General features: G+C 42.0%; 1 protein-coding gene across 1 annotated transcript in view; it reads right to left on the bottom strand.

The window, feature by feature from the left end:
• The window catches only part of IFFO2 (intermediate filament family orphan 2), a gene marked incomplete at its 5' end in the record, with an annotated part of 56,449 nt that extends 45,011 nt beyond the window's left edge, over nt 1–11,438 (bottom strand). Inside the window, one exon of the mRNA XM_006031492.3 lies at nt 11,269–11,438. Within this exon, the coding sequence (XP_006031554.1) occupies nt 11,269–11,438 (170 nt within the window). The remainder of the gene's footprint in view (nt 1–11,268) is intronic.
• Between the last annotated feature and the right edge of the window lie 2 nt (nt 11,439–11,440).

Consider the following 11,440-nt stretch of genomic DNA (forward strand, 5'->3'; position numbering starts at 1 on the left):
GGGGGGGGTGAGAGATATGTGAAAAATACTTGCACTGAAATGCAAATCATAAAAAATAATGCAATAATTTTCCTTTCCTCTGCATGAAGTGCTTTTAGGACTTCTTATGCCTCTTTCATCTGTAGAAGTCAAGGGACTTCGCTATGGTCATGTAAGGGAGGGGGGAGGGAGTAGAAATTAGTACCAGTACTAGTAAGAAGTTGCACACACAATTTTTTTTATTCGTATCAGTAGTTTATACTTCAATATGCTTTTGCTTTTCCTCTAAGAGGCAGACTGCTGATTTTTTACTTGTAGGGGTCTAGGGACTGGAACATATTTTTTCCTATGAAACTGCTGATTCAGAAGAACTACTAGCCAGGGTTCCCTTTGATCTGTTCATTACAGCATCAATCACTGGGTGGCCTGAAAATATCTCCTGTGCAAAGGGCTAAATGATCCTATTAAACCTCTGACCCCATCAATACTATTTCCCCCGTATTAATAAACCATTCTTAAAATCTGCTTCAGTTAACAAATTTTGCCAGGCAAGTTAATTCTTCTGTGTTTATTTAAAGAGATGTCTTGAATAGTCAACTCTCATATGCGCACGCATACACTTTTTTTTTTTAAACCACCATGCCCTATTTACAATACAAACAACACCTGTATTAATGCAAGGCTCATGTCAAATTAATTTTCTGAACCAAATTTCACTGTATGAATGATACCTCACATTTAACGCTGGCTCTTCCTTCTGTTGTGCACAGATGCAATGCATATTAAAGACCTTATTGGAAACTAGTCTGTGCTGGCACAAGGCAGCTCTCTGAACCTTGCATTTTTACAATATATTGCTTCCAGCTGCATCTGGAGCCATGTTTGTTTCTCACTGCTTATAATACTCTTGCAGTTTGGATTCACATCTGTGAAATTACTTAAAATGGGGACCCAAAGTTATTCAGTTGGTAGCACCCCAAGAGATTTAGGAAGTGAAATGGGATGGAGACTCTGCCCATACAGCCAAATGGTGCTTTCAGCTATATTTCAATGCAAATCTGGTAACTCCACCAAGGACACCATCAGATTAAAAATGAACTAACCCCATTACAAACAATGATGCAAGCCGCCAGCGAGGCCCAGTGTGTGGGCCCCCTAAAGTCAATACATCATGGAAGTTTCCAGGATGGTAAGAAGCCAGACCATGTGGGGCCGAATATTTATTTGGAGAAAACTAATCCAGAAAGAGAGTACTGGATTTCATCAAGATTTTAGAATGGGATCAGGCTTATTTTGAAACCCTCATTCATAAAACTAGAATCCACCCTACACAGAAGCGACTAACTTCCCTTCACAAGACTTTGACAACTCAGACTCTCGTCCAAGCAGTTGACCCCCTGTCCATGCTGCCAGTGGATGTCGCCAAGTTTTGAGTCTCAGTAAATACCAGTCACATGGCTGTGAATTACAAAGGGGTGGAAGTGCCGAAACAAAAGACTCAAGAAATGCATCATCTGTGATTCAATTTCACACAGAAACAATGTAACTAGACTCAGTTGTGTCATTAAGAAGTAGGACACATCATTAATGGGCACAGAGCACCATTCTCTCCATCCTTTCCTAATGTTTTCGTTGTTGAAGTTGATCCAGGGGCAGAACTGATGTAATGTTTTGTATCTGGATCAACTACTCAATGAACACTCACACGAGACAGAGGGGGGGGGGGGAAGATACCCACACATTTCGGATGTCGTAGATAAATGTGAGAATAGCTTCATCCAAAAAGAACGATTTGCAACTAGATGTCATCAATCCAGTTACAATGAAAACTTTCACTTCCCAATTGCAGCATCTTGCTACAATGTAAGGAGGGACAACACCGTTTGCTCCTTCAACACAGCAATCGAGCAGCCATGCATACCACTTCACAATTTAAGCACATGAACTTGCTGGTGGGGGGTGGGGAAAAAAAAAATCTCGTAAGACATGGAAGACGCCATAGCATCAAGTGAGATCCTAGTTTTGAATGGCAGTCTAGAAGGCAGCCAAAGAATTACTATTCGGTTCAATTTGGGAGCAAACACCATCTTATTACTGCCCATATCTAGAAATGGCGTATTTACTCATGTCCAGGTCAGCAGCACCTTCCCAAGACAAGACAGCTTCACAACGTAGCACCGATAGATCTCACATGGCGCCTTGTACAATCTCCTGTCAGCCTGAAGACTAGGTAAAGAGAGTTTTTCCTTTCCCCGCGTCAAAAAAAAAACAAAACATTTAAAGACACGAGAAAAAGACAAAGAACAGGATGAGACTAATAGACGGAAGACACTCAAGACTAAACAAACAGGATGTGAGCAGGGGCCTGGAGTGAGACAGGGAAGGTCTATCAACAAAGCATTTATTTGAGAGAGAAGGTAGTTTGAGTGATAAGTAAGCTTAGCCCTGGGATATACTGGTACTTTGCCCTGTTTACTGAGCTAAATCCCTGTTGAAGCATGTTGATCTGTTTATTATTACTGCAAACCCAGGCTAGATAATCTTTTACTGCAGAATGGAGGCAGGACTGGGAAAATGCTTCAGTGGGATCCCGAGCTAGAAAGTGCCTTCAGTTAACAGACCACATAATAGCGCATAGCTCAGTTTCAGATTTCAACCCAATAGGTGAAAAAACCAACCAGTGGCTCTCAACCTCTTTAGCCCAGACACACCCCTCAAAAAAATGCCAGCTCTTAAGTTTTCACTCATTTTTGACAACAGAAAAAAATAAAGCACTTATTCTGCTGCAAAGAACTGAGAAGGACCACAACAGAGCAGAATACTTTTCAGACTATAGACTCCTATTTGAAATCTTTCTGGGTTTATCCTGTGAATCTTGTTTGCACAACTATCCATGCTAACGCTGAATCACGTCCAGCAACACCCTTGAAAGGATCTGAAGGCCCCCCAGGGTGCCATGGCTCCCCGGTTGAGAATCACTGGTATAAAGCATGTGTTTTCTTGTGTTAGGAGAGTAACCAACCTCAATTTAGGTTATCAACAACATAACGGGCAATCTTATTAGTTCAGAAAAGCAACACCAACACCAAAAAAAAAAAAAAAAAAAAGATTTTTGAAAGCAGAGAAGACAGCACAAGGCTCAGAAATAGAAAAAGCAGGGAGCCAGCAAATAGCCCTGGCAATGTTGCCACAAAACTTTAACCACAAAAGCAGCTGTTGAGTTGTTCATCAGTCCAATTCTTTCTTTAGCTACAGAGAGCCCAGCACTTGAGCTGCATTACCAAACAGCAATTTAAACCTCTGATTACACATAATGAACAGCTAGCAATATCGTGTCCTTAAGTTTGTTTTCACTTCAGTCCTAAATTGCACACATCTTCAGAGACCATTGGTGTTTAAGATTTCTAAAGCCTGCTTGGTTTTGCTTAATTAAGGGCTTGTGAATTTTGCTGCTTTGTCTTCATAAAAATCAAAGCTTTCTTTTTGCAAATCACAAAGTCAAAAGGGGTCTGCCCTTGGATGCAGCCATTCTTTTGTAATGCACAGAGCCCAGGCCAGATTTCCCAGACTTATCTAAACTAGGACATGAGGGAATACCCACCCCACAAATCCATGGGGTAAATTATGAAGCAGACATCTCCTGGAGATGGATACCTCTCATTACCAGGAAGAAGAGAAGCAACACATCAGTGGGGGCCCAGGTACAACTCAGAATCCCTTCCACAGCTCAAGGCCTCAGCCCCATCTCTCCCAGCTCATCCAGGTATTCAAGGCAGAGGAGGGAGGGGAGCCCAGATCATCCAGCTACTACTGCAGCTAAGAGAATGGGAAGAGCTGCAGCCAGATGGAAGCCCAGGGACCTTGCAGGTGCATGCAGCCCAAGAACTTCAGACACCCCCTCCACAAACCCAGACCACAACCATCCTGCCTTCTTTGCAGCTGATACTTGCAGGGTAATTATCTTGGCCACAGGGCAGCAACCAAGTGGGAGAACCCTGGAGCACCTATAACCTTCTGTCACAAGTAAAACAAGCTTCCCAGGAAAAGGAAAGGGCCCATTATCTGAACTCAGATAAGAGGGAATCATGGATACATAGAAAGGTGTTGGGCAGAAGCTCCTATAAGGGTTTAAGGAGGCAGAAGGAAACAAGAGCCTCAGGTGACTTTCTCCAGGGGCCATGCTTTGAAGCAGCACAGCAGAGTTTCAAGTTCAATGGGAAGTTTATAGTTTTGTTTGAAGACAAGACTCAGAACTAAAATGTTCACCTTGTTGACTGTATGTACCTATATAATAATGGTTTTGTCATTTATATTGTTTGTTATAATCCAATTTAGGCAATACCCAATTAAGCATGGTTTTAGGGCCACAGGACCGCATTTATTTACATGTTTCATTCAACATGGACCCAATCCTAAGTGGGTCTGATAATGCTATCATGGAGGAGGATTAACAAAAAAAGAACAGGCTACATTCTCTCCCGACAGACTAGGGTCTTCCCACTGCGCTTTCTGGACCAGTTACTCTGCTGCCTTATTATAATGGGAAAGGACTCAGAAATGTGTTAGAGTTCTCCAAGAAAAAGAATCCCAAAAGCTTGCAGAAAAGAACACTTTTCTTGCCATTTTCCAGTTGGTCTAGTAAAAGGTATCATTTTGGAACCAAGAGTTCTAGTTTTTTTGTATGCCAAGAAAAAGAAGTAATGTATGTCTTTGGATAAAGATGCAACAGTATTAGCATTTAAGGAAATCTATGAAGTATGATGCAGGGAAGTACATGTCTTATAAAGAGGAGTAATGAAAATGATCCTTAAAACAATGGAAGTTTATAGAGCAAAACAAGCAAACAAACTAAACTTCCAATTCCTATTAATATGGTATATTCTGGAGCACAATTATTGCTTACCTCTAGTCTGATTATTTTCTCCTGCTCTGCTGCTAAAGGATGTTAGCAATAAAGGAATTCCAGCTAGTTTCAGAAGCAAAAGCATTTACAGCAGAGTTTTCCAGGAAGTCAGGTCCTCCGACTTCACAAGTTCAGGATGCAAGGATTACCAATTGGGACAAATCAAGAACATAAATATTTTTATGGAAGACTCATAACTGCCTTTAAAAAAAATAGAACTTAATAAAAATGTGCTTAAGACCAACCCTGAAACAATGTCTGAATCGAAAGGAAAGCAGAAATACTGAAATATTGGAATAAGAAGATAGAAGGAAATATAACGTGTATTTTATTACTCACTTTGTAACTTATTGAAAGATGGTCAGAAAAAAAAAAACCTAGTACTCTAGTACATTAGTACTCTAATGAAGTTATTCTATTTACACCATTTGTTTTTGATTAGGTGCCTCATTTTGCAACATTTGTATCCTATTACTATTGATATTTTAACTTTAAAAGTTTATGCACACATTCTTCCAGGGCTGGTCTTAAGCACATTTTTATTAAGTTCTATTTAAAAAAATGGATCTGGTTAGTTTTGATGTGCTTTGCTTTGACAATGATAATTTTAGTCCTTTGCAGCTGCAGCAAATTTGCAATAATCTTTTTCTTTCAGCTGGGCTTTATTAATCTAGTGTCGCACCATTCTGAAGGAAAAAAAAAAGGTTATTTCCAGCTCAACTCTTATTAAAAATTAAGTCCCTGCTGATGAAGTGGACCCCAACATTTGGTAGACTAAATAAATGGATTTGTATATTGTGGCTCTTAAACTGCTCTTAATTGGTCCAGAGAAGCATTCAAAATTGAAGCTCTAGACAGGCTGATCAGCAAGGTTCTTGTTGAGATCTTTAACGGTTCAGAGAGAATATGGAATGACTGCAGAAGGTTTTCACCAAGTCAGCAGACTTATGTTGGCTACAGACAGCAATATTTTGACAGTCACAATACACAGCAATGCACCTAGATCTTAAAGTGATATCAGCACATGGACCTAAAAGCCAAAAATGAGAACCCATGCCACTGGCAAAACACAAAAAAGCAGCAAGTTCCTTAATAAGAGTAAGGCATTTGTACCATGAATACCACGTTAGAAGAATTCTGGGCAATACATTATTAATATTGTTCAGAAGCCAGGAGTGCTACCCTCAAATATTTAGCTTTGCAATAATCTAACTATTTGAAGAGATAAGAGATTACATGGGTGGCTTTCCTAGAACCTAGGAAAGTAGATATAATTATCTGAGTGTGCTGTTAGAACAGAAATAGGTTCTCCCTGAATCAAACTGATCCCAATTATATTAGATCAACTGCTGAAAGCCTAAGGGAGGACCCCCGAAGTATTACCTTGCTAGTCAGGCAAGCACATAACACAATATTAAGGACAGACTAAACCCCGTTATGTGTACAAGTGCTGGACTGCTCTATGACAGCATCATTGTTTTATACCACTACCCATTATTTCTGAAACAAGATTCACTTTATGACAACCTGTAATTAAAGAAGCCTGAACACCTCCTCAGGTATATGGCACAGAGATATCACTGATATTAAACCTACCGATCCTACTTTCAGTGGAAATATGGTTACAAATGTGCGCTATTTGAGAGAGGCTGACAGAAATATTAAGAAGCAAGTGTATTACTGGAAGTCTATTTTATTTCATGTTATTTGAGAACTGACTGGTTTCCCCATAAAGGGTCTCTCTTCTTATTGCTTAACTCTTCCATCTGAAGTCATAGTTCAGTTTTATGTCACAGTTATTGCAAAAGCAACTATCGGGAAGTTCACAAATCCAGGTGAAAAAAAAAAAGTAGAAAAAAAATGTTTCAATAGTTGTGTGTGCCCTTTGTACTAAAACACCAGGGCCAGAAAAAGAAAATGACAGTAGCTCTACCCAGAACATCTCTTAATTAAAAGATACCCCTGGAAATTTTTGCCGATTTCTGCTTCAGACTTTGCTCCTGTTTTGATTTTTAAAAAAAAAACACAATACAAATATTCTGTTGACTACAAAATATAAACTGAAGGATAGAATATCAGGCATTTATCTGTCACAGTAAGCTGCCATAACACTGTCAAAAAAATGAATTTTGTGAGATGGAAGAAAGGGCAAATGTAGCAATTTAGAGTGCCAGCTTTGTCGTGCCAAAGTTTTCCTTAAGGCAGCAGAACTGTAAAACCTCATGTAAAAGAGAATCATCATTGATGGCCATCACATTTTGTGAACTACCTTTATCTCCCTCTTTCTTCCCAAGACATCTCTTGATCTGGCCACTGTGCTTTTCAGCTTTTGAGTACATCATGGCTTCCATATTCACTCTGAAGAAAGCTTTGTTGTTACTTTTTTTTTTTTTTTTAAACACCATTAAACATCATATATGTAACTACATGCTTGCAAGGATTTCAGGAAGACAAAAAGATAGTTTCAAGATGCAGTTGTGTTAATCAAGATCCCCACCGATCCAATCTCAGTTTATTGCAGATAATCAATAGGGGCTTATCGGTTTGTCACCAAGATTCAGAAGTCTTATAGGAATTGGTTCCTTGGTGCAGAAACTTTATGGCTACTGTAAAATTAAATAAAGTAGTATTTGCGTACCTTTGTGTACAATTAAAACAATGATTTAGCAGTATTTGTTCTACCCTCCAGTAGGGTTTACAACTTAAGGAACACATCTGCCTGTCAGGTATAGTGGTACCAGAGTGCTTATCAACCAGAAATGTACTTTAAGGCAGTGCATATTTAGCCTTAGCAACTCTTTTTTGGAATTGTTCCTGTCTGAAGTTTTAATCTTATTTGCTTTGTCGGAGAGGAAGATCCCCAAAGCTTTGCAACCTTGTGATGCCTTCACAATCTCTCCTTGAGAAGTTCCAGAAATAAAGAAGCCCATGAAGTATCTGCATCTTATCACTGTAAATCCCCTCCCCGTGTACTATCACCTACCTAAGCTGTAGTCTGTGGACTGGACTTAAAAAAAAAACAACAACAACAACTTAACAATAAAAAACAGGTTAGCCACATCACAACAGATAGCCCAGTCAACTGAATAGCTGCATGGTAATTCTACTCTGAAGATTAATTGATAAATAAAGCTGCCATATTTTACTTTTGAATCTGAGAAGTTATATTTAGCACCCAGCCACTACTTTCAAGTCACAAAAAGGTAATTAGCCATGTTAGTCTTTACAATGCCACCCTGCCCTGCTTTCAGGAGGAAAAAAGGCTGAGTTTGTGCCCTGCACAAGCAAGAGATCTCTACTTTAACCATGGGTCTAGTGTGCATCGCACATTAAAAATACATTCAATCCTACTTTCAGAACCATTTCCTATTCTGTATATCAGGTGGCAGCTTACTGGCCAGCCAGATAAGGCTAGTTTAGATCAGACTATTTCTACTCTCCTGCTCTGAATACTTACTTCTTGACCCAGGAGGAAAACAGAATCTAAGATCATGCAATACACATCTAGCAGCCATGGTCATTTCAATGCCTCTAAGCATAAATATTAGTTCTTTTCCTTTAATGAAGCTGCCATTTGCTAAAATAGTGTAGAGAACCCATACAACAACCTGCTGTCTCAACATTATGAGAAGACAACAGAATTTTGCCTTCTGAGAGGTTACAAAGAGGAAAGACTGCATATGCACAGTGCGCGCAAGTTCATAGCGAGTGTCCAGTCAGCATCTTCTATGTTGGCGGAGTCGAGGCTGAAAACGCACAGAGTCTTGTGGAAAGAATTAAGCCTTGTGCCTACCTTAGTATTGTGGCCAGAGCAAAAAGTGCAAAGCCTGCATTCTTTCCCCAGAAACCCCTCTGCAGGGCCAATACAATCATTAAAGGGGCATTCACCAGATAGTGTATAAACCCCAAGCCTGGTTTTAAAAAAACCTAAGTCTATTAAAAACATTAAAGGGAAGTAAACAATCAGTAAAGGGGAAAACACTTCAACGCATTTCAATGTGTTAAAAACCATTAAAGGGCAGTCTGGGAAGTAAACAATTCTTGCAGAAACAAACGCAAAGGTTGAAATACTGTGCACAAGAACAAAACAACTGACATCTGGCCTGAACTGCAATAAAACTATAACTTATTTCCTAAAGTACACAAAGCATACTTGACAATCTTCTCCAAAGAGCATGTCGCACACAATCTAAATATGACTAGTGAAGGTCATAAACAGACATCAAGAGGGAGTAAGCACCACTGTTACTAAGTAACAGATACAAGGATCATGAAAGAAACATGGCAAATGTAACAAATTAACCTCTATTTTCGGTTTTCAGTCTGATTACAGCTTTTTAAGCTGGTCTTTCTGTAGCAGGGTGAGGGCATCCAGTGGGAGGCAGGGTGTTAACTCTAACAGCGGACACTCTTAGTGATGGTTGTACAATGAGTTGCACTTCATCCAATTTAGAAACCAAGAAATTCAAGCAGTCCAAGCCTCTACTAGCTATTCATTGATGCCAACTTAAAGGTGCTTGTGTCACAGTAAAACTCCACAGGCAGAACAAGCTGCACACCAAACCAATCGCTAAAAGCAGTCCAAGACCACCTCTAAACCACTTCTTCCGGAGGAAAGATCATTATCCATCAAGAAGAGGAAGTAGCCCTAGATACAGATGGCATAACCCACATCCTAGGCGTAGCTTTCTTAGATGAAACATCACTAAACATTAAGTTCTTCCCAAGTGTCACTGCTCCATCTCCTTGGTATCAAGCATGCAAACAAAACAACCCAACGGCGTGACGCTGTCTACTGTAGCGCGCACAGACACAGGCCAGGTGCCCCTCATATGTTGAGGTCTACCCTGGCCACCAAACTAAGCTGCAAACTTTCTACATCTCAGTGGTAGGAAGACATTATATAACCAGGCAATAGTTTCTTAGTAGACAAAGGAGCCACAAGCATACTGGGTCAAATTGGTTGGTAGTTGAGGACAACAGATGGGTACTGGAAAACTCACTTCCAGATGTGGGGGCTTACAGAAACATCACCTTCTCCAAACCGGAGAGCCTTTCAAGCAGTTTTTAACATGAAATTTCATGCCGAGTCCCCCACCCCCATTCCCAACTGTGCTACTGAAAGCCATCTGAACGTTAGTTGGGGGATTTCCTGAAGCAGTTTCTGTTCTCAAACAGATTTTTCTCATGGGTCCTAGGCCAAGATGCAAGGAAAGTCCTGTTTTAATGTTGCATCTATCAAGTTTCACTGCTTTGCCAATCTGAGCTGTTTCAAAGCTAGATGGAAAATGAAGCAACATTTATGCAGGCCTTTTTTTTCATACAATCCTGTATCTGACCCTGTTCTATAAAAGAACTGCACCCATATATTTAGATACGCAGATAAATGTAGACAGTTCGAGATGACACTTTGGTCCCAACCCTAGAGTGACCCCTGAAGGTATTAGTACCTGCATATCACGTGCCTCCCCAATTTAGCTAGTCCGATACAGCCCCTCCACGAAAACTTTTTCAGACCAACCAATTTGCAAGGGCATCGCCGGCCGTGCGACAGACGAGGAGCTCGGAAAGGACACAGTGTAGCGCTGCTGTGCCGGACAAAAGCAATCAGGCCGTGCGGTAGGCCACATGGCCAAGTCATTCTGGATCGCACAAAAGGTAGGTCTGAATGCGTTCGCCGAGCAAGTCGCAGCGACACCCCCTCTCAACCACAATCTAACAGCGGGTGATGAGCCCAGGACGGCCAACTCTTCAGGCACTGCAGAAGAAACCCTGCAGAATCCTGACTGACCTCTTTCGCTGCCTTCCCACCCCCACCGCAAACCCGATACCACCGGAGAGCGTGCACGCATCAGGCAATCAGGTCCACGCAGACAAACTCGGTTGCCTCTAAAGGCTTCCCCTACCCCATCAGAGCCGAACGGCTGCTTTCCACCCCCCCCAAGCTGCAGGCTCTGAACACGGCCAAGGCTTTGTCTGGAGGCCAAGCTTCCCCTGCAGTGCTCGCTGCCCGGAGATTGCAGCGCTGAGCTCATGCTCAGACAGGCTAGCAAACGAACCCGGCTTAGATGGGTGGGGGGCGGGTATAAAAAAAAAAGACTTATCTAAGGGGGGGGGCTGTTTCCTTCCTCCACCATTTCAACCAGGCTGGGGTGGATGCCAGGCAAGCCTGGGGTGCGCAGGGAGCCACGTACCCGACCGGGACCGAGCATCCCTGGGGCTGCTTTCCTCGCCCTGCTTCACCCCAGAACACCCCCCGGGCTCCCTTGTTGCCATGCATCCAGAGAAATATATCCGAAGAAATGTATCCGAAGAAATCCTCCCCCCACCCCAAGGGAGGGTTGCATTTTCCGCGCCCCCCCAGCTTTTTTTTTTTTGGCACTCACCTCCTCTTGTACTCGTCCCGCTCGCGCTTGACTTTGGCCAGCACGTTGTAGAGGGCGCGGATCTCGGGCGTGATGGTGTCGATCTGCACCCCCACGCCGTCCGGGTGTACCCAGGACACGCCGGGCCCCTGCAGCGTCTCCAGGCCGCCGCCGCCCGTGCGCCGCACCCGCG

The sequence above is a fragment of the Alligator sinensis genome, unplaced genomic scaffold, assembly GCF_000455745.1.
Source record: "Alligator sinensis unplaced genomic scaffold, ASM45574v1 scaffold1719_1, whole genome shotgun sequence".
In the NCBI taxonomy this organism is placed as follows: Eukaryota; Metazoa; Chordata; order Crocodylia; family Alligatoridae; genus Alligator; species Alligator sinensis.